The 25,443-nt window shown below is 64.2% G+C and overlaps 1 protein-coding gene across 6 annotated transcripts; it reads right to left on the bottom strand.

Moving 5' to 3' along the window:
• Positions 1-244: 244 nt before the first annotated feature.
• GRIN1 (glutamate receptor, ionotropic, N-methyl D-aspartate 1) lies at positions 245-22,672 on the bottom strand. Of its 6 annotated transcripts, XM_012654806.1 has the most exons (21): positions 22,285-22,589; positions 19,867-20,001; positions 17,648-17,824; positions 15,740-15,802; positions 14,875-14,975; positions 10,335-10,456; positions 10,086-10,260; positions 8,819-8,963; positions 8,638-8,721; positions 6,857-6,998; positions 6,652-6,779; positions 6,350-6,514; positions 6,163-6,281; positions 5,946-6,058; positions 5,728-5,876; positions 5,467-5,624; positions 5,081-5,242; positions 4,743-4,852; positions 4,515-4,660; positions 3,127-3,237; positions 544-833 (listed from the first exon to the last, which is right to left on the bottom strand). In XM_012654806.1, exons 1-21 carry the CDS (start codon positions 22,540-22,542, stop codon positions 765-767), a joined length of 2,832 nt encoding a protein of 943 aa, XP_012510260.1. In that variant the 5' UTR covers positions 22,543-22,589; the 3' UTR covers positions 544-764. The 6 variants fall into 6 exon arrangements, with proteins under 6 accessions (XP_012510265.1, XP_012510263.1, XP_012510260.1 ...); XM_012654809.1 differs by lacking the exon at positions 3,127-3,237 and having other exon boundaries at positions 417-833; XM_012654808.1 differs by lacking the exon at positions 15,740-15,802 and having other exon boundaries at positions 765-833; positions 22,285-22,542.
• Between the last annotated feature and the right edge of the window lie 2,771 nt (positions 22,673-25,443).

Genomic DNA, 25,443 nt, shown 5'->3' with positions numbered 1-25,443 from the left:
GGGCGGGGGCGGAGCGCGGCTGCGCGCGGGCACTGGGAAGGCTGGTCCTGTACAAGGCGGGGGACGGCGGGCGGTCGCGCTCTCCCGTGCCCAGGGTGCAAGGCAGGGTAGGAGACAGTCCCGAGCCAGCGTCTGGGGAAGCCCGTCCTGGGCTGCAGGCCGGACGAGAAGAGAAGGGCTCAGCCCTCTCGAGTCTGGGGGAGAAGGCCCGAGGCAGCTGGGAGCCCGAGCACGCCTCTGGGCAGCGCTGCCAGCTGGGGAGTCAGGGACGGCCGTGGGAGAGGGGCAGGGCCAGCCGGCGCGGGGTCCAGGGGAGGTGGGGCGTGGGTGGGGTGCAGCAGGAAGAGGAGAGGGTGGAGCTCAGGCTGCCGAGGAGCGCAGGCGCTGGAAGAGGGCGACCCGGCCAGCTGGGGCTGTGGCCCCCGCGGTGGCGCAGGGCGGGACTGCCGTCTCTGCTCCAAGCCCCTCCGCCGGGCGGTCAGGCCCTCTCCCCACTGCTCAGAGCCCCCAGGGCCCTGCCTCTGCCGGAGCGCCCTGCGGCCCTGCCCAGCCGGCTCAGCTCTGACCCGTCCTCAGCCGCTCCGGTCCGCACCTCGGTCCGGCAGGAGCTGCCCGCCAGGCAGTAGGGCGGGTGGGCGCACAGCCCGGAGGCCCAGCGTGGGCAGTCTCTGGGGCGGGTGGGCTTCCCTCAGGCCTTCCCGAGCAGCAGGACCCATCAGTGTCCTTGGCCGGGCTAACTGGGCAGGTGGGCGCCTCCGGGGGCCTCACACCACGGTGCTGACCGAGGGATCTGAGAGGTTGAGCGGGCCCGAGATATCAGAGGGATGGTACTGCTGCAAAATAGAAATACACAGACAAGGCGCCCGTCAGCCCCGCGCCGGGGGCTTGCGCGGGCGGGACGGGTGGGCCGGCCGGCGGCGGGTGGGCGGGCGCGGCCTGGGGGAGGCTGGGGGTGCTCCTCCCCCGACCCCGTGGTGCTCCGGGGCTCTGCGTGGGCCGGGCCGCTGTCCCGTCCGTCTGTCTGTCTGTCTGCGGGGGAGGGGCAGAGGGCGGGCGGGGCGTCTCAGCTCTCCCTATGACGGGAACACAGCTGCAGCTGGCCCTCCTCCCTCTCAATAGCGCGTCGCGGCAGCACTGTGTCTTTTTGGTTTTGCAAAGCGCCGCGTCCACCCCCGGTGCTCTATAAATAAGAACCAACAATCAATACCCGCCGGCCCCGCCGGCCGCCAGGGACCCCAGCCCTCAGCGCCCAGTGTGGCCCTGGCCCAGAAGGGCCACAGGACAGGGGCAGAGGATCTCAGCAGCCAGACCGACCCCACCCTGCCCGAAGGAGCCCCCCACCCAGGCCTCCCTCTGAACAGGCGCCCGGCCCCTGAGACGGGGTGGGAGCTGGGCTGCCCTCCCCCGTCCAGCCCCCCTCCCCCCGCTGCCAGTGCCCTGCAGTCAGCCCTACAGGGCGGGTGGCCCCAGATGCCGCGGGGTGCCCAGGGAAGCTCAGGCGAGGATTCTGCTGGGAATGCGTCCCTGGAAGGGTGCCGCGAGGTGTCTGAGCTGCACCTGCACCAGCTGCAGGCTCTGAGAGTGGCCCGTCACCTGCACACATTGGGCTGCCTGCCCCCCAGTGGCTCTCTCCTGTCTGCGGGAGACCATCCTCTTCCCCGACTGCCCATCCCATAGTCCTCTTGGGCCGAGCTATCCTCCCTCCCTCTTTCCTGGGCCTGAGGGGCCCTGGGGACTGTGCTTCCCCCTGCTCCTTGAGCCTCCAGTTGCTCTCAGACCCACAGACCCTCACTCTCCACCACCCTCCCTGTGCCATGTCCCTCCCCAGGAAGCAGAGCAGCCAGACTTCATGGGGCGTCTCGGGGTACCCTGGGGCTTCACCTTGGGCTTGGGTGGCTCTGTGCCAAGTCCTATCTGTGCCCTGGAGTTCTGCCCCTCTTCCCAAGCATGCGGGGCAGGGCTGCAAATCCCACTTCCTTCCCAAGCCCCTGTGGGCTGCAGGGCGGCTACTGGCTGAGGCCTGTGCTGGCTCTCTGGGCAGCCCCTTCCCACCATGCTAGCTGGGACCACGGTGCCTCTAGCAGGGCTAGGTCCATTCTGGGGGCCTGTGATCCAAATGTGCACACCCGGTGCCATGACAGGCTGCGAGGCAGGAGGCTGCGCGGGGAGGGGGGGGGGGGTTATTCTAGGCTCAAAAGGGCAGACGGCCTGGCTCTGATACCCCCGGGGGGTGAGTGTCTGAGGGTCAGGAGCTGAGGTGTGGTCTTTTCCCCGGAGGCCTCCCCTTTCTGGGCCTCTGTCTGGGAACCTCAGAGTCTCCTGGGCTCTGCAGGCCAGGATTTGCAGGGCTGCCCCTGCCTGTCCTTAGACCCTTGGGGAGCTGCCACCACACCTCCTGAAGGGCCCCTGCTCAGCCTGGAGTGGGAGCCACCCCTCTGGTCCCACCCTATTCCCTGCCTGACAGCCCCCTGTGGCCAGGGGACAGTTCCAACTCCAGGACCCAGCCATCCACCCAGATGGACCCAGGCCCAGCCCCCAGCCCCCGGCCCACACAGAGACCACATGGAAGATGCAACACGCATGGCTCTGGTGAGACAGGTGAGACAGGTGTCTGGGGGGCGGGGCCAGCGGCCAGACAGACGGACGGGATGGGACATCACAGCCACCCCCTCCAGGGCCGTCGCAGGGAGGGCATGAGGGCAGCGGGCCTCTCTGGGAGAGGCAAGAGAAACAGGGACGTAACAGAGAGGTGGTGTGGCCTCCCAGCAGGTGAGGAGCCGGGACAGGGCCGCTCTGGGCTCCCAGGGCCTCAGATGTGGCCCAGAGAGGCAGTGAGGCTGACTGACTGACCAACGACATGACAGGCTTCAAGATGGCGTGTGGGTCATGGCAGGGGGAGGCGGGGGGTGGGCAGACTAACGGAGACACACGGGAAAGCTGAGGACCCAGCGGGGGTCGGGAGGCTGGGGAGTCGTGTGGCAGAGGCTGCCTGGGTGGAGATGCGGGGGGGGCCTCGGGAGTCCGAGGTGGGGCGAGGGTAGGATGGTGGGGGGGGAGACAGACACGGAGGGGCGGGGGAGCGAGGGAGGAGTCGGAGACGTGGGACTGGGGTGCTCTCCCCCTTACCGTGTCTTTGGAGGACCTACGTCTCTTGAAGCTGGAAGCCAGGGTGGAGGTGATAGCCCTAAATGTGGCTTTCTTTTTAGGGTCGGGCTCTGCTCTACCACTCTTTCTATCCTAAAATGAATATGTATAAGTGATTAGACGGCTAAGGGTGGCGGCCACACCTGCCCTCGCCTGCTCCTCGGTGGGCCGCTGCCCGGCCTGGCCGGCCACTCAGGCCCTCGCTCCTGCCTGCCTCCCTGTGCTGGACAGACGGGCCGACAGCTGGACATTCGAGGGTGGCCTCTTCTCCTGCCCAGGGCCTTGGGCCTGACTGTGCTTGTGCTGGGGCTGGGTGTGGGGGTCCCAGCCGGCTCTCTTCCTGGGAGGTCCGCCTGGCTCCCTGGCTCCGGGGCGGGCCTGGATTACAGACGTCTGAGGAAGAGGAGCCCTCCGAGGACTGGAGGAGTTTCCCCTCAGGCCACACCAGCCATTCTTCGAGGAGGCCACCGTCCCCCAAGGGGGCACACACCAAGATTCAGGAAGGGGCCGAGGGGCCGAAGGAAGGCGGGTGTCGAGATGGAGTTGGAGCGACAGACAGGCGGCTCCCAGGACTCTGGCCTCAGGTCTGCTGGCCAGGACAGCCTGGGCCCACCAGTGGCGGCAGCAGCCAGGTCCCCAGGGGACCTGTGGGGCCAAGAGCAAGAATGGGCAGATGAGAGGTGTGTGGGCCCCAGCAACCCAGCCCCCCACCTCACTGCAGTGCCAGCTTCATCTCAGGACACAGGCTCCAGGAGCGCACCCAGAGAAAGAGAAGCAATGGAGTGAACCGGAGCTCAACCGTGGGCCACAGCCCTCAGGCCTGCGCAGGCCCCACGACCCACCCTGTCCCAGGTGGGCTGAGGCTGCCCCTGCCGGCGACAAATTCCCATGGACACAGCCTGGGGCACCAGGTAGGGCTGGGCCTGGCCTGATTCAGATTGGAATCACGGAGCACAAGGACGTAGCAGGAACGAGGGTCTCCACAGGGTGTCCAGGGGGCTTGGGGCGGCGGAGGGCAAAAGGCATCTTGGACTCACGTGCTACACACAAGTGGCCTGTCTCACCCTGCCTGCTTGCCTTCCTATCGAATGGGTACCACTGGGCGACTCTGGAGACAGAGGGGCCGGGGGAGGCTTGGAGCAGGGTGCGTGGCCTCCCTCGGCCCGGCTTTGCAGTGGGCAGCCACCTGCAGGCAGCCCCCACCAATGCTGCCCCTGTGCCCTGGGAGCACTCACCACTGCCCCGGCCCTGGCTCCTAGCTCCAGTCCTGCCCATGGGAGCCAGAGCCAGTGCCACAGCCTTCAGGGATGGAGGAGGGCTGTGGCCAGGCCGGGCCCTGGGCACCAGGCCTCGGAGGTGGCCTGCCCTACCTGCAGGTTCTTCCTCCACACGTTCACTGCCGCGAAGGCCAGCTGCATCTGCTTCCGGCGGGCGTCCTTGTGCCGCTTGTAGGCAATCTCGATGAAAATCAGGAAGATCCCAGCCACGATGCCCCCAGCCACCAGCATGAAGACCCCTGTGCGCCAGGACCCAGAGCCTCAGCTGCTAGCCAGAGGGGCCGCAGCCCACTGATGACCACCCATGTCAGTGGGCCGCACCTGCCATGTTCTCAAAAGTGAGGGTCGCGGGGGCGTTGCTGCGCGAGTCACATTCCTGGTAACGAACCCACGTCTTGTCCAGGTCTTCCATGAAGCCATTCTCATGGGACCTGTGGGTGCAGGAGTGGGGGAGACTGAGGCGGGGTGGGGCTCTGCTGGGGTGGGGCCTGTGGTGGGCAGGGCCTGCAGGGGGTGGCTGTAGAGTGGGCAGCGCCTGGCCTGGGCTGTGGGATCCATGCGCTGCCTTGGTAGGGTCAGGCATGGGGGAGGGTGTCCACCCCGGGTGGAGAGGCTCTTGGAGATGGGAGGTGAGGACGCAGGGGCACAGGCGCGCTCACTTGAGGATGGACAGGGAGACGTTCTGCTTCCAGGGGCTGTCCTTGCGCATGCCTATGCCGAAGCCTGAGCGGAAGAACAGCTCGCCTGTAGTCACCAGGTCACACTTCTGCGAGGCCTCGAACTCCAGCACGGCTGAGTCCCAGATGAAGGCATGCAGCTTGCTGCCGGCAGAGGTGGGGGTCAGGAAACCTGCACGGTTGGGCTAGCCTCACTCCCCGAGCCCGTGTGCTGTCCTCTGTCCTGCCAGTCTATTGCCATGGTCGACCCATGGTCTCCCAGCCTGGGTGCTCCCCACGCCCACTTTTCCTGTGTGGTGGATGCCACCCTTTTCCCTACCCTCTCAATCATCCTGCCCAGCCGAGATGGCCTCCCACATGCTCCTCACTTGTCCCTCACGGCCTGGATGGCCTCCGCTGCGCTCTCGTAGTTGTGTTTCTCCATGTGCCGGTACATAGTGCTCAGCTCCACCTGGCGCCGGAAGTAGATGTCCACAGAGCTCTGCTTCACGGTTGCGTAGATGAACTTGTCCGAGGGGTTCCTCAGCTGCAGGGGCAGAGGGCGGGCTCGCAGCAGCTCTTCCAACCCGTACCCAAGGCACATGCCAGCAAACCTCAAAACCCCCTCCTCCAGCCCGGCAAGGCCTCACCCGTGGGTCGTTGATGCCCGTAATGCGCTCCTCTGGCCGGTCCAGCACCAGGAAGGCTGCCAGGTTGGCAGTGTAGGAGGCCACGATGATCATGGCAAAGCCGGCCCACACCATGCCCAGGATGCGTGCTGAGAAGCTTCGGGGGGCACCTGTGGGCAGAGGCTCAGTCAGCTCCCCTACAGCAGGGCAGAATAGGACCGGACTGGGTGTGGCCTTACCTTCCCCAATGCCAGAGTTGAGCAGGACGCCCCAGGAGAACCACATGGCCGAGGACAGGGTCAGCGCGTCCTCCTCCTCTTCCTCACTGTTCACCTTGAACCGACCAAAGGGGCTGCGGGGTGCAGAGGGCAGGTGGGAGAGAGGGCAGGAGAGGTGGCCCTGCCTGGCCCCGCCCACCCTGCAGATGGAGGTGTCTGGACCCTAGGTCACGCTCACCTGAAGCGGTCCAGCAGGTACAGCATCACAGCCACCACGTGCACTGACAGTCCCACCAGCAGCCACAGGGTGCTCTGAAAGGGCTGCATGAACGAGTCCAGCGTGCTCCGGGGGATCTCCTGCAGGGGACAGGCGGTCAGGGCTGTCCGAGCCTCCAGGTCTGCACCCCACTCCGGGCCCTGCACACCTTCTTGACCAGAATGGTCAGGCCCTGGTACTTGAAGGGCTTGGAGAACTCGATGTACTGTGCCCGCTCGTTGTTGATGGTCAGCGGCGCCACGATCATGTCCGCCTGCCCGCTGAGCAGCTCGCCCATCATCCCGTTCCACTCCTTCTTGTTGCTGTTGTTCACCTGCGGGGCGACAGAGCAGGTGAGACCTGTCCGCCCCTCCTGCGACAGGTCTCAGCCGAGCAAAACTAGCGCATCACAGGCGTCGGCTGCCGCAGGCCCCGCCCCCTACGGCCCGCCCGCTGGTGTCCACCACGCACCCGCTCCTGCGTGCCGAACTTGCCGTCGGCGACCAGGTGCACCTCGTAGGTGAAGTTCATGGTGCGCGCCAGCTTGATGAGCAGGTCGATGCAGAAGCCGTAGCAGCACTGCGGCACCGTGTGGCGCGCTGGGGAGGGGGCGGTGACAGCTGGGCTCCCGGGCGCCCCGCCCCGCGGCCCCGCCCCGCCCGCGCCCGGCACTCACGGCTGCCCGGCGACGTGTCGTTGGGCCCGGTGCAGATCACCTTCTTGACCGGGTCGCCGTTGACCGTGAACTCCTCTCTGCACGTCCCGTCGCTCAGCGTGGGCTTGACGTACACGAAGGGCTCCTGGTGGATCGTCACAATCTGCGGGGTGGGGGAGACCGGCCTGGACCCCCGACCCTCGGCCGCCCGGGCCGGGCCTGGCGTCTCGGCGCCCGCGCTGGCGCAGCGCGACTGCAGAACCGTCTGGGCCACTCTCCGGCGTGGCTTGCACGTGACTCCCTCCGCGGGGCGTGAGCGGCACCTCTCTGCCCTCTCGGGGCGAGGAGCCCCCGCCCCTGCCCCCACTGTGCGGCGAGGACAGGGACACGTGCCTCTCCCGGCCCGCCCCCGCAGCCCCCGCAGCCCCGCAGGCGCAGTCTTGTCTGTGGTCCTGTTCTTTCCCCAGCCATGCTGTCCCCTCCTCCCCAGGGCAGCCTGCCCCTCAGCCCACCTCCTGTCTTTCAGGGGACCGCAGGCCGGGCAGGGGACAGATACAGGGCCAGGGCATGCGGAGGACGGGTCCTGCGGGAGCTGCCTGATGGGGTGGCAGGAGCCCAGCGACAGTCAGCCAGGCAGGAGGGCGGTGAGCTCTTGGGGAACAGAGCCTGAGAGGTGGCAAGGGCCCAGCCTCAGCTCCCAGGGCAGTATTTTGGCTTTTATCCCTGGGGGGATTGGGAGTCCTTAAAGGAGCTTATTTTGTTTTTAAAAACGCTCCTTATGTTTTGTGTTATTTCTGTTAGTACTTTTTTAAAAAATCAGTGAGGCCAGAAACAAAATTGTTAAAAGCCATCTACAACTGACAGCCTAGAGGGGGCCTTCTGGCCTCTGGTGTTTTGACTGTCACTTTCAGACTTCTCCATGCGAGGTGTCTGAGCTGCAGGGAGATGCCACATTGGCGTTGGCAAAGCCCACCCTGTCTGCAGGGAAGGGCAGGCGCGGACAGAGTGGTCTGGTGGGAGGGTACGGGGCCCGCCCTGCTGTAGGGTGTGGAGAAAGCAGACAGGGCTGAGAGACGTGTGAGGACCAGGAGGGGGCTGGCTGGCACATTGCACGTGAGGTCCTTGCCTTTGGTGGTCTGTGATACTGGCCCAGCTGTGGTGTGGGTGCGGAGTGGTTCAGCGGGGGGTGGGGGGTGGGAAGGGCCCTCAGGAGAGCACCCTGGAAGCAGAGAGGGGCCCATGGATGAGGGCAAAGGAATGCACGAGTCAGGCCGAGGAAAAGATTATGAGAAGGAAGCCAGCCGGGGGACGGGCTCCCAGAGGCCCAGGGAGAGCCAAGAAGGGCATGTCCCACTGCAGGGCAGTGCTGCAGGGAGGCCAGGGTGGGAGAGGACCCTTTGAGCTAGTCACGCCAGGAGGCCACGGGGCTGCCCACCTGGAGGAGGGATGTGGGTGTGGAAGGCCAGGACTCAGAACAGCAAGTGCGAAGCTGAGGTCTGCACCGGGATGCAGAATGACCATCCCTTTGTCCCACTGTCTCCCATCAGTTCTTCCCCAAGGGAGTCCTGTCCCAGATGACCTCCCCAGACCTAAATGGGGTTGGGTCAGCAGGGGGCTAGAGAAAACCCGTGGGGTGGAGGCAGCGCTCCTCCCTCTGCCCTCCCGCTGCCTGTGCTGTGACGGGTGCGGCAGGCCCCGTCCCCACCTCCTCCAGTTGCTTCCTTGACCTCACTGCCCCCACCCTCAGGCCTGGTGGGCTGGATTGGTGACCGGGCTGGGGATGGTGCTGGTCGGGCCCCCACCTTTAGTCTGGTGGACATCTGGTACCCCCGAGGCTTCTCCGTCTCACCACCTGGCCAGATGATCTTTCTGTCATTAGGGATGACCTGGGGGTGGGAGTATGAGATGGAGGGTGGCCACGCAGGGGTCTTGGCCCCAGGACCCTAAGGCCCCAGCCCCCACCCCCTCATGACCCCCACCTACGTGGGTGCCGTTGTAGATGCCCACTTGCACCAGCTTGCGGTTCTGCAGGTTCATGATGCTGTAGTTGGCAAACTTCCGGTCCCCGTCCTCGTTGAACTCCACGCGGCCGGTCACCCCGTCCGCATACTTGGAAGACATCAGCACTCTGTGGGGGAGCACCATGGTGTAGACGTGTCAGGGTGCTCGCTCTCCCTGGCCTCCCGAGCAGCCCGAGCTTCCTTTCTCCCCAGGCCCAAGAACGGAAAGATCAGCAGACTCTCGCTGTGAGTCTGAGGGACGGCGGGAGTATGTGCCCGCATCAGGGGGACAGCACAGCCAGTGACAGGTGAGTGGCTTCTGGGTGCCAGACGTTGTTTTGAGGGATTTCCATGGGTTAGGATGTTTGGTCCTCACGGCCACCATCCTAGCTTTACAGAGAAGGAAGCCAAAGCCCCGGAGGACACCTGGCCCACATGCCGGCGAGGGAGGCAGGCAGGTTGAGCCTGGCATCTGGCTGTAATCACCGGGCTGTCCTGTCTGGCTGTGTGTGCGTGTGCTGCACCCCTCGGGTGATATCGGTGAACCTGGGTGCACACGTGACCCCGTGTGGGCTGCACTCCCATGCAGTACTCGTGGCAGGTGTGTGTTCCGTGCCTCTCTGAGTCTGTGTGAACACATAGTTCTGTGCACATGTGTACATATGTGTGCACCTGTGCTGCCTACATCCGCACTCACATGTGTGCCCCTGTTCTGGGCACTGTGGACAGTGGTTCTATACGGGCTACTCAGTGGCTGGGGCCTCCCCACCCCCGGTGGTGGCGCGGTGCCCAGGGGTTCTGAGAGTTAACTCCTGCCACCCTGTAGCTGTCCGCTTGGATCTGCAGGACTCGGCCAACCCCGGCTCTCTGCAGGTTTGGCTGCTCTTCTCGGGCTGTCTGACCTCCTGGGTCCCGGGAAGCTCCCAGACCCCACCTGCATCAAGAGCCTCCTCCCAAAGCTGCCAGCCACCGTGGGGGCGGCAGCCCTGGCGGCAATTACGACTTTGCTGAGAGTGGAGGTACTGGTGTCAGTGTTGGAAAAGGGGTGGATGACTGTCCCAGTGCAAATAGAGGTGGTGGCACTGGGGAGCTGGCGGGGGAGGAGAGAAGTGGGGCCAGTGTCCATAGGATGTCGGCAGCAGGCCCCACTGCACCACGCCCACCTCGCAGGCGGCCCCCCACCTCTTGCACAGCAGTGCCCCCAACTCCTTGCAGGCGGCCCCCCTCCCGCCCCCCGCAGGCGGCCCCACCTCTTGAAGAGCGGCCCGGTCTTCCAGATGTTGGTGTTGCCCACGCAGCCGCGCGGGGGGTCGGTGATGTTCTCCTTCTCCAGGAGGTCGTGCACCGCCTGCGCCACCACGCCCACGGCGTCGCTGATGTGTGCGGACTCGTTCTTGCCGTTGATGAGCTGCAGCCCGATGATGCCTGGGGGGCGGACGGGAGGGGGCGGCTCAGAGCGCGCGGGACCCTCCCCCCGCCCGCGGCGGCCCCGCACTCACCGTCCGGGGCGTAGCGCAGGGCGTTCCCCGAGATCTCGCGCTCCCCAACCAGCCACACGTACCCCGAGCCCGTCATGTTCAGCATCGCGGCTGCGCGGTACACGGTGGCAGCGTCGTCCTCGCTGTGGGGCAGACGGGGCTGAAGGGCCGGGACCCCAGCCCTCCCGCCGCCGCCCGGTCCTCCGCCTCCGAGCGCAGGCCGCCCCCAGACCCTCCTGGAGCGAGGCCTGCGGACCCCGCAGAGGGGCCCGGCCCACACTGCGCCCCGCCTGCGCCTTGGCCGGGAGACCCACGGAGCCTCCCCACCTCTGTGGCTGACCCCTGCCTCTGAGGCAGGGGCTGGGGCAGGGGCAGGGTTAGATACCTGGTTCACGGGACTGACTTCCTTCCTGTCCCCTCTGCCTGTGCTCCCGGGGCCCCTCCCTCTCCTCGGGAAGACCCCTGGCGGGTGACCCAGGACCGTGCTGGGTCATCACGTACTGGTCACTGGCTGACCAGATACCAGGCACTGTTCTAAGTGCTTTACGTGGGTTATCTGATTTAAACCTCACGGCATCCCTAGGGGGCAGGAATCAGTTCTACCTCTGTGTCAGGAGAGGAAACCGAGGCACATGAGCTTGCAAGTGTTGGTAAGTGACAGAGTCAGTTCTGTGCCTGGACAGTCCACCCCAGAGCCCAAGCTCCTGCAACCTCCTGGGCAAACCGCGCCCCTCTGGTCCTCCGCGTCCAGACGTGTCTGGGTTGGTGAGGTGCCGCGGTGGGACCCGGCACCCAGGAGCTGCCAGAGAGACCAGGGCTGCTCTCCCTCCTGGAGTCTGCACTGCAGCTGCTCCCCTGTGCCACTGGACCAGGGCCACCAAGAGGACAAAGCTCAGACAAGCCTCACCTGGTAGGCACCTTGAGGTCTTAGGGTGTCTCATGGGTGAGCCCTGTGGACAGTGAAGCAGGGGACGGGATACCCTGGGGCCGGAGCTTCCCTGGTCATGACAAGGGCCTGGGGCCCAGTGGGGCTCTGGGGCCCTGGGGATCCTCCCCCTCCCCCTCAGGCCCTGACCTGGCTCTGGGTGGGACCGCCACTGGCGCTTTGCTTCTGCAGTGCATGGGCAGCAGGCGCCATGGGTTGGGCGGATTGCCTGAGGGCTGGGGTGACTCTGGAAACCAAGGTGGCCCTCAGCTTCCCAAGGGGTCCACTCCCAGTTTTCTCAAGGGTTAGCCCACGAAGAAATGCAAACCTTCAGTGTTTGCTCTGCATGGCAATGCTACTGGTGGACATAGGCAACACGAAGTAGAGGTGCGCCAGGCAGCACCAGCCTAGCGACCCAAGTGAGAGCCTCTGGCAGAGGCTCTGCACACGGAACACGGCAACGCTAGCCCGGCGAGACCCAGGCGGTGCATGTCGAGGCACAGAGCACCCGCTGTTGGCTATGCCCACCGAGACCTGACAGAGAAGCCCGTCTTCTTGACACAATTCAGGTCTGTGACATCAACGTGGTGGAATGATTATGATCAGCAAAACAGTTGGAAACATAAGCCTGATCCATCCATCAAAACTCATCAGATTGTTCTACGGAAATGGCTGATACCAATAAAGACAATTTCAGGAAAATAAAAATGAAAGTTTTGGAAGCAAATTCTTTTCACTCTATAGAAAATAGGCTAAAAATTTAGATTGGCTTAGTGAAGTCTCTCTCCAAAACACCCTCAACAGCCTTCACTGAGGAGGAGCCCACATGTGACAGGTGGAAGCTCTGGGGGTGGAGGCCTGTGTCTGGCGCTGCACCTGTGCTCCCAGGGGTGGGGCTCGCTGGGGGCTGTCTGCCCTCTGCTCCTGGGGCTCAGCATGTGAGAGGAGGGGGTTCTTTCCAGCCCTGACATATGTACATGGATTCCTGAAGCGGGGTGTTGGTGAGTGTGTGGTTGATATGTATGCTGTGTGCAGTATATGCATATGCATGGCGTATGGCATGTACATAGCATGTGGTATGTATATGCTGTGTACATATGCACAAGGACACGTATGTGTGCATGTTTTGATGCATGTGCATGTGTGGTGTATATATGTACATGCACTTAGGTGGGTGCCTGTGTATCAGTGTGTGTGTGGTGTATATGATGGTGTGCACGTGTGACTGTGCAGTGTGTGTATATATATATGTGCATGTCTCATGTGCATGTGTGTATGGTATGTACATGATACGTGTACATGTGTATGGGTGTGTGGGGATGTGTGTATAAGTCGTGTGAATATGGTGAGTGCACACATTTGTGCATGTGTGTGTATATGGTGTGTGCATGTCTGTGCCCATGTGGTATTATGTGATATGTGCTCAACACCATTTGTGCACGTGTGGTATGTATATGGTGTGTGCATTCTGTGCCCATGTGGTATTATGTGATATGTGCTCAACACCATTTGTGCACGTGTGGTATGTATATGGTGTGTGCATGTCTGTGCACGTGTGGTATTATATGGTATGTGCTGAACACATTTGTGCCCATGTGTGTATATGGTGTGTGCATGTGTGTGCACGTGGTATTATGTGGTATGTGCTGAACACACTTGTGCACGTGTGGTGTGTATATGGTGTGTGCATGTCTGTGCACGTGTATATGGTGTGTGCATGTCTGTGCCCATGTGGTATTATGTGCTATGTGCTCAACACATTTGTGCACATGTGTGTATATGGCGTGCGCATGTATGTGCCCAGGTGGTATTACGTGGCATGTGATCAACACATTTGCGCACATGTGGTGTGTATATGGTGTGTGCATGTGTGTGCCCATGTGGTATTATGTGGTGTGTGCTCACGTGCATGGTGTATGGTGTTGCCCCTGCTTCATGCGCATGTTCGTGCATCTGCCTGCTGTGACCACGTCCCCTTCCCTGGGCTGACATTTTACTTAGAGCCATGTCTGGCAAACTTGTCCCTGATCCTGAGGGCTGGCAATACAGGGTGGGCCCTCCGCCGTCCCAGGGGAGTCCCTGTGGCTGCAGAGTGTCACCTAAGGGCTCATTGGTCAGACAGAAAACAGTGGGGAAGGGGCCGCTCGCCTCTCTGCTGGGACCTGGGCATGGTGAGTTTCCGTGGATTGGTTCTGCATGTGGTTTTCTGGCCCGTGTCCTGTTGGTCACTCTGATAATAATGTATGGTCTGGCAGGTCTGGTTTGGTGAGGCCTTGTCTATGGCAAAAGTGTGTCCACCCAGCCGTGCATCCTTTTATCCCGCCACATCCTCTGAATCCACCCCTAGCCCTCTGATGAGTGAGGGAAGTATAAACGCGTCAGAAAACAAGAGCGTGATCCCAGCACTTTGGGAGGCCAAGGCTGGACGATCACTTAAGACCAGGAATTCAAGGCCGACCTGGGCAACACAGTGAGACTCCATCTTTACAAAAAAATTTAAAAATAAATTAATTAATTGCTTAAAAAAAGAAAAATAAGACGTGGGCAGGGCTCGTGCAGTCTCGACCTTGCCTGAGCACATCTTTAATCGTTTCTCTCAAAGCCTTGGGCCCCTCTGGCAGTGCCCACCATTGGGTGGGCGAGTGGACAAGTGACCTGTGACTCTGCAGTGGGGCTCGCCATTGTCAATGGCGGTGTGTGGCGGGGGACGATCTGTGCTGTCTTGCGGCAGCTGCTGGGGGAGCGCAGCCCCAGCCCCGTCCAGCCGTGGAGATGCCTGCCCTCCAGCCTGAGGAGCCTGGCGGGCCCCACCCTGCACTGTGCCCCAGAGGGCGGGGCAGTGTGCCTGGCTCTGTGCCGGAGGGTTTGTTGACTGACTGTGCAAATGGCCCCTGCCCTGACTGAGAGTTGCCGGCTCTTTCCCACTGGCAGGGCAGCAGGGTTGGGGTGAGATCCTCTGGGCGAGGTGACCCTGCAGCTCTCCTCCAGAGAGGAGCTTCTAGGTCAGGGCAGACAGTGGCCAGCGTGTCCCACGGGAAGGGTTCCCCACCCCATCCTCCCCCGTGGCCTAGCCTCATCCTTCCCAGGAGAACCTGGCCATTCACCAATAGGGAGATTTTTTCCACGGACTCTTCCCCAAGGTTGCAGTGTGGGGTCAGACCCTGCCCAGGGCAGCCTGGTTTCCTTGGGCCGTGGAACGGTTTCCCATGTCCAGCTGCTCCTGTCCTCCGGTCTCAGTAGGGCTGTCCTCTCCCTGCCTGGGGCCTTGCACCTGGCCCTCCCACGCACCTGCATGTCACTCCCCTGGGCCGGGTTTGCAGAGGTGCCTCCCTAAGTCCTAGGCTCCCCAAAGGCGGGTCTTATCCACCTCCCACCCCAAAAGCCCAGCTCAGGGCAAGTGGTAGCAAGTCATAGGAAGGGGGGATGGCCCAGCGGGGGAGGGACAGACGGAGGGTATCAGATGGGCCAGGTCACCAGGTGTGTGGGGGTGTGTAGGGGGTGGAGTGGGGCTCTCCTTGGTGAGGGTGTTTTGGAATCTGAAGCTCCTTCGCCCCACAGTGCCCCAGCTCTGGCCCAGACGGTGGGCGCCTGGCCCAGGCACAGCCTGGGGAAGGGGAGGGCGTGGCCCGGCCTCACCTGGCCGAGAGGATGATGACCCGGGCCTCCAGCTCTCGAGCCTCCATCAGCAGCGCCGTCACGTTCTTGGTCCCCGGGTCGAACTGCAGCACCTTCTCCGCCTGCGGTGTGAGCAGGGGTGTTAGCCAGCAGCGGGGGCAAGGGACATAGTGCCTCAGGGGCGAGAGTCGGGCCGCAGCCGCTAGGAACCCCGAGGCAGCTTAGCTAGGGCTGCCGAGGCCTGTGCCTGCCACCTGCGCCTGCCACCTGCCTTCCTCGCTCCTCGCCTGGCCTGGCTTCGAAGCTCGTGTTCTGTCTTCAGCCTGCTGGCGCTCCTGCGCGCTGCTCTGCTCTCCTTGGTCTCTGGCCTCACTCCTGTCCTCACCTCTGCTCTGAGCATGCAAGCTGAATGGACCCAGACTCAGAAACAGGCGTGCAGCGGACAGGAAACCAAAGTTTTGGAACCGGGAGCAGAGACGGGGCCGACTTTTCCAAAACCACAGGAGGTCCTCTCAGGTCTGATTCCACGGCCCGAGGAGCGGCCTGGCCCGGCGAGCGGGTGGCCGAGTGCCGGGCGCCCTCCCGGGTTCCACGAGGAAACCCTGGGGGACCCGGAGATTCGCATGCACTTCCCGGAGAGCAGCTCCTCCTGCAGCCGTGCCTGCCTCGAGGGTGTGGGCTGGGGTCACAGCGGTGGGCCTCAGGCACCCACGCTGCCCACGCCTGCCCTCTCCTGCCTGCCCTCTCCTGTCTGCTGCCTGCTGCCTCTCCTCACTGCTCGGGCCTGCGGCTCGGCGGCTGGGCCTGACAGCGGCCCTACTGGCCGAGGCGCAGGAGGCCAGGGCTCCCTAGTCGGTGGGTGGCGTGCACGTCCATGCATATATACCTTGGGTCCGCGCTTGTTGTCATAGGACAGTTGGTCGAGGTTTTCATAGTTCCTTTTTTTACTCTGATGAATAATGTGCACAGAGAAAATATGCAGACACAGAAGAAGATTATAAACGGTTGAAAATGACGGCGCTAAAGCAATCACACCACCTCCTCGGCACGTCTGCAGATGGGCACGTACCTGGAGCTCGCAAACACCGAGGCCCGGGGCGGGGCTGGGGGCCGGGGTGGAGCTGGGGCAGGGGTCGCGGCGGCCGGGGCCACGGAGGCTCCCTGCCGCGAAGCTACACTCTGGGGAATGGGTGCTCTCGGGAGAAAGGAAGGCCCTGTCCGCATCCACCCTTCGGTCCCACCTGCCACCCCCACCCTGCCATGCAGCTGCCTGTGGCCCCAGCACTGCCCTCCCCCTCCCGCCTTAGGCCTCCCCCTTGTCCTCCCTCCTGCCCCTCTGGAAGCCGAGGGGTCCTCACTGACTGGTGTGCCCACGCCCGGCGGCCCACGTGCAGGCCCGAGAGGATGTGTGTGCACATGTGCGCCGGCAGGCGCGTGTCCGTGGCGTCTGCGTGGACGTGCTAGTCCACGGGAGCTACGAGGCGGGGCAGGGCCAGTGCGGCCTGAGTGCTGTGGGTGGGCTGCTGGGTGCAAGTGAGGGCGAGCACTCACGCGGGGAGGGCACCTGTGTGTCCAGGTGGGGGTGGGAGGTGGCGTGGCCTGAGTCCAGGGTGGGAGGTGGGGCCTGTGATGCAGGCGTCTGGGATGACGGCCTGGTGCGCACCTGGGAGGGAGCAGGTGGCTGGGTGTGCAGGGGTGTGAGTGTGGCCGTGGGCGCGCACGCCGGGGGGTGAGGTGCCTCTTGGGTGCTGGGGCTGAGGGGGCACGGTCTCGGGGGGCCCTCAGAGCTCTCAGGCAGCCCCCCACCCAGATTCAGCAGACGCCCTGTGACAGGACCCCCAGGACCCTCTGGTCTGCCCTCTGGCTTCAACCCCCCAACCTGGGCCTTCTACTCCTTCCAGGGCCCTGTGGCACAGTGGGGGGGCCCCAGCATGGTGCTAAGTTTGATGAAGCCAGCGCTGACTTCACGGACAGAACCTGCTTCCCCGCCACTCCATGGGTCTGGCCTCTGGGCCCCTCTCAGCCTAGGCCTCCCTGCTTCTCCGCCTGGCCCCGGGAGCCGCGGCCCGGGTGCTGAGCGCCCAGGGCCCTGGGGGTCCCGGGTCTCTTCTGCTGAGTGCCAGCTCCTCTCAGGAAATGACGGGGCAGGGAAGGGGGCAGGGGTCACTCAGACCCCCAGAAACCCTGGCTCTGATCCCTCCGCCGCCCCACAGAGTGGACTCAGGCTGGGCTGGGGTGGGAGCCAGCGCATCTCATGGGCCCCGGTGAGGGCCCCGAGCTGAGTCCCGTGGTGGGGGGCAGGGGAGCCTGGGGGGCCAGGCCGGGTGGGGGTGGCAGGTGTCTGGGTCTGGGATTCATGAGCTGTGAGCTGCAGGCTTGGGGGAGGACACAGAGGTGTCCCAGCAGGCAGAGGCTGGGGCCTTCAGGGAGAGGGCCGAGGCCGCCGTCGCGGTGGGGAGCAGCGCCCTAGGGAGGGGTGGTCGGCGCAGGCGGCGCCCCGCGGTTAGAGGCTGGCTGGCCCCGTGGGCAGCGGCCATGGCGGGCCGGGGTGGGGTGTTTGCGGAGCTCCAGGTGGTCCAGCCCTCGCCCCGCAGGGACTGACACGAAGGAGATTTCGACTAATGGCAAAAGCAAGTGAAATGAGCGGAGGACAGGCTGGGGCGGGCGCTGCCAGACGTGGTGCTGCTGACCATGCACGATGGAGAGAAAGGTGTTCACACACGGAGCCACAGACACAGCGGGCGCCCGCGCCTCTCCTCCTGCTCCGCGAGGCCCGCCGCGGCCCGGCCCTCACCTTGGACTCGCGCTCCTCCAGCAGCGTCTCCAGGCGCTTCTGCGCCGCCCGGCCCTCGTGGTCGTCGCTGACCAGCAGGATGACGTGGTTCCAGCTGTAGACGCGCATCATCTCGAACCAGACGCTCGACTGGTGGGAGTAGGGCGGCACGGTGCGCAGGAAGCTCAGGTGGATGCTCTGTGGGCACAGGGGCACTGAGGCAGGGCACACGCCACCGGCCTGGGTCCCCACCCTGCTGGGGACACTTGCTGGGCCCTGGGGACCCCACTTCCTGCCTGCTGGGGACACTTGCTGGGCCCTGGGGACCCCGCTTCCTCCCACCAGGCGCCACCCTGTTGGCCTTTCCTCCCCCGCCTAATGTGAGTCTGGGCAGTGCCACAGCGGCACCCTGACAGGGACACCATCTCTGTGGAGTGGGTGAGCTCACCCCTCCCCGGCAGCCCACCTCTTTGCTGGACAACTTGAGCTCAGAAAACTCTCCCTGACATGCAGCCTCTCAAGGAGCCCACGTGGCCGCACGTGGAGTCCTTCCCAAGTGCAGTAACTACTTATTGGGAAGTCCTCACTCTTGGGCCACGTGTCCCCTCTTCCTGAGTCCCAGTGGTTGCTCACCAGCCCTGCCCTGCTTCCCACACGCTAGCACGGCGGCAGCAGCCCTGCCTGCTCAGCCTGGGTTCTCTGTGTCTGTGCAGGTGACCATGGTCCCTGCAGCAGCCCTGTGGCGCCACATTGATCTTGTGGTCTTCTGAGGCCACCTGTTCCCTCTTCAAGGCCTGGGGACAGTGCCTCGAAGTGAAGAATGTCCCCTGACCCTGTCCCCGTTGCCATGGGGCCGCGAGACTCCTGGGCTGGCCTTTTTGGTCTGTGTTTTGGGCTCAAGGGTGGCTGAATGTGGGCCGTGAGTGGGCTGGGCATAGCTGTGGGCTTCAGCCTTGCCCCAGCCTCCTGTGGGCTGCCCTGCCTGTGCTGCCGCTTCTCGCGACCTCTCCTCCGTCCTGGCTGCTTTCCTCGTGGCCATTTTCCCCCTTTACATAGGAGCAAACTGGTGCCCAAGGGGGTGAAGGAGGCCGTGGCCAGAGGGCACGGGAATGAGACCCCACCCCCCACCGCCCCTCGCTCCTCAGGGCCAAGGGTGAAGTCGCCTGGGAGGAGCAGTCGGGCACCTTGGGGCGTGCCAGGGCTTTCAGAGCTGGAGGAGGGTCTGTCCTCGCCTGAGGGCAAACCCGTCCCCATCCTCCCACGTGCTTGGTGTGTCTGGGACCATCTTTGTGCCTTAAGGCAGCTCTCGCTGGGACTGCGGCCCCAGGCAGGAGGAGTCTGGAGAAGATGGGGGACTCAGAAGGCCTGGCATCAGGCCCGATGGCCCCTGCCATGTGGCCCCTCCAGGTGTGCCTGCAGGTGGCCCTGGGCCTGCAGGGTGGAAGGGAGCAGGCTGTGGCCCTTCCAGGCCCCAGGGCCAGTCAGCATCCCCAGCTGGTGGGTGCTCCCAGAACTGCGGCTGACTGAGGGAGGTGAGACCTAAGGCAGGTCCCGTGCGTCTCCAGGCTACAGTTTCCTGCAAAACTCACTGGGTGGCTGCTCGGCTCTTCTAGCTGCTGTTCCAGGATTGGACAGAGACCGCCTGCCCCAGCCCGTGGGCCACAAGGGCTCCACAGGAGGCTGAGCTGAGGTGCCCGCAGCTCTGGGGGGCACGGAGCTCCGAGGCCACCACTTCTGCCATGAGCTGCCTCCTCCACCCACTCGATGCAAACGCGGCGTCACTTTCCACCCCTGCCCGGCCGTGGCAGAGGCCGGTGACCACGCCCTCGCTGCCGGCACGTGCACCCCCATTCCGCCTAAGCTTTTCCTCCTCCTGGGGCCCTGCTCCCCAGCTCCCCAAATTCCCCCTTCCGAGTCCACCTGTCTAGGAAGTTTCCCTGTTTTCCCGTCTCCCAGCCCTCAGGGACCTTCCTGCTGGAGGGGATGTAATTGGTACCTGTCACCTGCCGGCGGGCCATCTGCCTGTGCAAGGTGCGTGTGAGGGTGCCCGTGAGTGCAAATGTGTGAGTATGCGTGTGGGCGTGACTGAGCAGCAGCGGGGGGTTGGACACGTGGCAGTCCGTGAGCGTGCATGCGTGCAAGTGTCCTTGAGACCACGAGTGTGTGGTGCGTGTGAGTTATGTGTGAGCGTCTCCCAAGGGCAGAGACCTGCCCGGCACGATGCAGGGCCCTAGGCTTACCTTGTCTGAGTAGATGGACATGCGGGTGGTCAGCCCCAGGACGGGGATGCGGTAGAAGCCGGCGGTGTAGGAGACAGGGGTGGGAGTGAAGTGGTCGTTGGGGGTAGGTGGGTGGCTAACTAGGATGGCGTAGACCTGTGGACACAGGAGACAGGGTCAGCTCGAGCAGGGGTGGGCCGGGCACTGCGCCAGAGTCCGGGATCCGGAAGCAGCAGGAGCTGAGCTCAGCAGGCCACAGGAGGGTCTGGGTGGCACCACTGGTGTGCACACAGCTCTGGACACACCCCCACATGCAGGGGAGGAGACCCCAAGACTGTCTGTAAACCAGTCGCAGAGGTGGGGCAGATGCCACACACAGGAGGACAGGCCCCGCCCGGTTCCCCCTTCACCCTTCACACTGCTGGCCGGGGCCTTGGAGGGGCAGCCCTAGCCCAGACCGTGAGGCCTCTGCAGGGCAGGGTGACATATCCTATGTCCCCTGGGGCCTGTGCCCCGCACTTGAGCATGGGATGCACCCCAAGGTAGGCTGGGGAGCACAGCTGGTCCCGTACCAGGAGGTCGACACTCAGGCTGTACCCCGTCCTGGGTCACGTGGGTGGAGGCCAGCACCCCAGACAGGGTGGCAGCTCCCAAGGTGTGCCTCAGGTTGAGGGGAGCTCCACAAGGAACCCCCAGAGAGGCCTGGTCCCTCTCGCTAGTGCCCCTGGGGCTGGGCCCCAGATGGGCTCTGAACAGGACGCAGCCCTGACCTGGGTGCTGGCCTCCTCCTCCAGGAAGGCAGGCAGCGCAGCCTCCTGCCGTGACCAAGGCCCATGTTGGGTGCACCTGAGGCCAGTGGCTCCACTCCCTGGAGTGGACGCCTCCCTTCCTCTTGCAGCTCCTCCCAAGGCAGGGAGGAAGATGGCTGGGGGTCCGCACCACCCTCATGTCGGAAGGACCTGTGTCTGTCTCCAACTGTGCCTGCGCCTTTTAGAGCCACAGGTCCCACTTGCTTCTGCAAATGGCGGTAGGGGGTGCAGTGCATGGCCCCACATGTCAAGACAGTGCCTGGACCAGAAGGTGTGTCCTGTGAGTGACAGCTGCTGTTGCCCTGGCTCTGGGGGCAATGCCCACAGACAGCAAGACTGTAAGTTGGAGAAGGGATTCCCCAGAAAGGGCCCTGCCTGCACCCCTGGACTTCACGCCTCCGTGTCCCTGCTCCACCTCAGATGGAACACGTGACTGAAGCCCCTGGCCACAGAGAGGTCACCCAGTCCTGTCCCTTGGTGCCCTCGGCGGGTGGGGCATGCAATGGCTTGTGAGGTGGGGAGGCGATTTCTGAGCAAAACTGGCAGGGACCCTGTGGCTGGGGCTACTTGGACTGGCTCTCCTGGCCTGGCCCTCCTCTCCAGTCTGCACGCACAGGTGCCCGGCAGTGGGCCATGGGCCGGTGCTCGTATGGGGGTGTGTGTGTGTGTTTGTGTGTGACCATGCCGGTGTTTGTGAACGTGTTCTGGGATATGTGTGTATGTATCATATGCCAAACATATCTATGTTTGTATACTTGTGTGTGTGTGACCGAACCAGTGCATGTAAGCGCACACATATGTGTGTGCCTGGGTGTGCATGCCCAGCAGTGTGTGGCACATGAGCGTGTGTCCATGGATACGCCTGTGCAATTGATTGTGTAACAGTGAGGTGCACAAACGTGCACTAGTGAATGCACATGTGTGTGTGCGTGTGAGCGTGCCTGGCCATGCACGTGCTGCGTCCATCAGGTGAGCGTGTGTGAGCAGCACTTGGCTGGTGGCGTCCTGACTCTTACGTAAAAGCTGCATTGCGGTGCTGCTCGCAGCTTCGTTGGAATTCAGCAGGCAGCTCAGCCCAGGGCGGACAGCCCTGACAACGAAATCTCAGGAGTCAGGCCGCCCCCACAGCGCAGCGGGGCTGCCGCCAGCTCCCATGCTGTGCCCTGACAGCCCCCACTCCCATCCCACAAAGCAGCCTGCTCGACACCTGGGCCAATTCCCTTCTCAGGCAGACGGGTGGACAGGGGAAGGGCCGGAGGAAGGGTAGGAGAATCCGGAAGCAGAAACAAAGATGGCCCCAGGCCCTGTTCTGTTTAAAGCTTTGCAGCACAGGCCTGTGGCTGGGATGGGCACTTCTGCCCTGTGCCCAGAATGCCCACCCTCCATGCTGACACACACCAGCCAAGGGCCTGGAGCCCAGAGACCTTCTGAGGACGAGCCCGGGTGGCAGGTGACCAGCCTGGGGCTGAGATGGGGGAACCAGCAGACCCTGGTGTTGGTTCCTGGCGAGACCTCGCCTCTCCAGAAGGAGCCAGTTGGCTCCAGGGTGGTCTCATAAGGGGAGGGAACTGGGACTGGGGGAGTAGGGGGAGGAGGCGGGGAGGTCGTGGGGGAGGGGATGGGCGGGCACCTGGCTGGAGATGAGGTCCTCGCACACCGACAGGGCCATCTGGATGGCGTTGGGCTTGTGGGTGACCGAGGTGGCGTTGAGCTGGATCTTCCAGGAGCCATGCCGCTTGTTGGCCTGGTTCACGGCCTCGCGGAACATCTGCTCGTGCTTCCGCGTGCTCAGCACCGCGCCGATGTTGACGATCTTGGGGTCGCACGCGGCGCGGGCGACGGAGCAGGAGAAGAGCAGGGCGAGTGTCAGCAGGCGCATGGCGCTCATGGGCTCCGGCCGCCGCGGGCCTGGCTCGGGGCGGCGTGAACGCGGCGCCCTCGGCGCGTCCCCCGCGGGCGCCCAGGCTTTCCTGCGCCCGCCCGCCCGCGGGCTGAGGACGCCGAGTCTCGCCGGGGGCCGCGGTGCGGGCGCGGGTCCGGGCAGGGGTGCGCGAGCGGGGGGCGCTGTCCGCGGTGCTGACGCGGGTCCCGGCGCTGCCCGAGCGCCCCGCGCGGAGGGGACACGGCGGCTCCGCGGCTGCGCTGCTCCCGGTCCCGACGCCTCGGCGACTGCGGCAGCTGCGGAGCTGCGAGCGGGGCCAGCGTCTCCCACCCTCCCGCCGCCCCCGCTTCCCAGCACGAGCCGAGGGGCGCCTCCCGCGCCGGCGCGCGCCTGCGTTCGCGGGAGTCTGTCGGAGCGCGCGTGAGCCGGGCAGCGCCGGTGCGTGTGCGCGCGTGCGTGTGTGTGCGCGTGCAGGGGGCCCGGGACAGTGACCCACGCTGCAGGCAGCGGAGCTTGGGAGCGTCAGAGGGGTCCTGGCACCGCGTGCAGCCCGTGCCCTTGCCTGTCTTTATATGACCGAGTGTCGCGTCCGTGCGCGCGCAGGAGTCCTCCCGCAGCGGTGGTATTTCAGGGCCGGCTCTTGCGGGATGGACGCCCCGAGGCGAGGCGCGGGCAGGCTCTAAGCCATGCGTGGCCGCGCGACGCTGGGACTCTTCTCCGCACAGGCTCAGAGTGCGGGAGAGGCCCTTCTGCTTGGCTGTGTGACTCGGAACCCCCTCCCCAGGGTGAAGAGGAGCAAGAGCGACAGTGGCTGTCCCCGCTTGTGGACTGCCTCTTCCAGGAGAGACTGGGAGTCTGGACCCGACCTGGCTGGGACTGAGGTTAGACACCAGGAAGCACAGTGTGCTCCAGCATGGGTGGCGCTTAGGTTGGAACCTCATGTCCTCTGTCCCGCACGTCTCTCCTTCTCCAGCCCCTCTCGCAGTGCACTCCCAGGCCTCCGCCCCTCCCGCCCCTTTCCATAGCCTTCCTTGTCGCTCTGGTCCTCGGGATCCTAATTCTTTGTTCCCCTCCATCCCTGGGGTGTGCTGTGCTTCCCCCTCCCTAGCCCGAAGGAGGGCTGAAGCTCCACCCCCCACCAGTGACATCACCATTTCCAATAGCAGCTCAGGAGTCACAGCCCTGACAGCAAAAGCCCCCAGTGGGGGAAGCAGGAGGGTCCCCACACACAGGTGCTGTCCTGAGCAGTGCCGTGGGGGAGCCATGCCTCCCCCTCAGGGTCACACTCCCTGCTCCCTTCCACTGTCCTGTCCACCAGCCAAACTCCCTGGATCCCCCGAGCTGAGAGCGGGGCCTGTGCCGTGTGTTTGCCAAGCTGCCTCTCTGAGCTCCTGCCCTCTGTGTAGGGGAATCGTTGCTCAGGGGCTAAACTGCCTCCAAACTTCTGTGGCCTCTGGCGGGTCAGAGCCTGGGGGTGGACGGACCTGGGCCCAGACGGCTCCAGGGCAGCATGGGAAGAAAGGGATTCAGCAGGGGCGCGGCCACTGCCCCCACAGTGGGGTGCTGGGCCTGGCTCCTCCTGGTCCGGCAGAGCCGGCTGCTAGGCCACTACGTGTTCAGCAATCTGTGGCTGCTCCACAGCTGGGAGCTTGAAATGGGCCATGATGGGATCGTTTATGCCGTGGAAATCATCAAACCCGACAATTCAGGGCTTTTTTTCCCTATTCAGAGAGAGAGAGTTTGCCAGCATGCCGCTGCCTGCCCCAGGCCTCAGGTCCTCAGGAGCCCTGTGGACACACTGTTTATCAAGAGGAAGCTAGTTTGAGAGGAAGAAGCTGACAGGCAGGGAAGATGGGATGGGCAGAAGCCATGTCCAGAGATCCCTGCCGATGGCCGCCAGTGGCAGAGGACAGGCCTTCCTCCTGCTGCTGGAGGGCCTCCCTCCACACTGCGGCGGGGACATGGCTGGCCGCCGCAGGGCTGGCCTCGGGTGGAGAGCTGTGCTGGGCCGGGGCCTCTGTCCCGACCTGGGGGAGCCCAAGCGCCCTTGCAGGGAACGAGCCCCCAGGCTCAGCGAGGCCCTCTTGCCAGCCCGATGCCGGCCACGCCCCACCCTTTGTCCAGCGTCCTCCACAGGTCCCTCCTTGCTCTGGCCTTCTCCCCGCTGACGTCCCGAACGCCCCCGTCCTGGAAGGCCGACCTTCCCAACACCACAAGGTGCCCACAGACCCTCCTGTGGGCAAGACTGCACGTCCACGTTTAGCTCACGCAGCATTTACCCAGCACCTGCGACGTGCCGGACGCTGTTGGGGACGCAGAGGTGAAGAGGTTAGACTCCCCGCCTCCCTGGCGCCAAAGCACATGGCGGACGAATGAGCAGCTGAGGCCCCTCTGCGCAGAGGGACACGGTCTGAAGACGCGGGAAGCAGAACGAGGACCGGGGTGCGACGGGATGGTGGCGGTTTAGCGGGTGTCGGCCGCTTCTCTGACACACCAGCCCTCCCACAGGTGGCGGCCAGTTCCCCCACTCGGATGTGGACGTGGCTCGGAGCCTCCTTCTTGAGAATGGCACGTAGAAGAATGTGACTTCCGAGGTCCGGAAAGAACATTCCACCTGCTGCTCTCCGTTTCAGGTCACTCAGGAGCCACTGGGGGACCCACGTGGGGAGGCTTCAGAGGCAGCAGCCCTGGCTGATGTCGTCACTGCGTCCTCAGAGAGACCTGGGGCGGACCCACCCTGCCAAACTGCACTGAGAGACAATAGGAGTTTATTGTCGTTTTAAGCACTGAGTTTGGGGGTAGGTTGTTACGCAGCAATGGAAAACTAGCTCTAATGCACGGGGCTGCTCTAGGGAATGCCTCCCCAAAAAGACGTGAGAAAATATCTGAATGAAAGGAGTGAGGAAA

This window comes from Propithecus coquereli, unplaced genomic scaffold (assembly GCF_000956105.1).
Source record: "Propithecus coquereli isolate 6110/MARCELLA unplaced genomic scaffold, Pcoq_1.0 Scaffold449, whole genome shotgun sequence".
Taxonomy (NCBI): Eukaryota; Metazoa; Chordata; class Mammalia; order Primates; family Indriidae; genus Propithecus; species Propithecus coquereli.
Note: the sequence above shows the minus strand (reverse complement) of the source record. Positions and strands in the feature narration are given on the sequence as shown.

Bases quoted from the DNA above. Each gene is read 5' to 3' on its own strand.
- GRIN1 (XM_012654806.1), bottom strand. From the start codon at position 22,542: ATGAGCGCCATGCGCCTGCTGACACTCGCCCTGCTCTTCTCCTGCTCC. The intron at 6,999-8,637 runs GTGGGGGCCCGA...CCCACCCCGCAG, and splicing joins AGATGTCCACCAGACTAAAG to ATTGTGACGATCCACCAGGA. The intron at 5,877-5,945 runs GTAAGGCCACAC...CTCTGCCCACAG, and splicing joins CAACTCTGGCATTGGGGAAG to GTGCCCCCCGAAGCTTCTCA.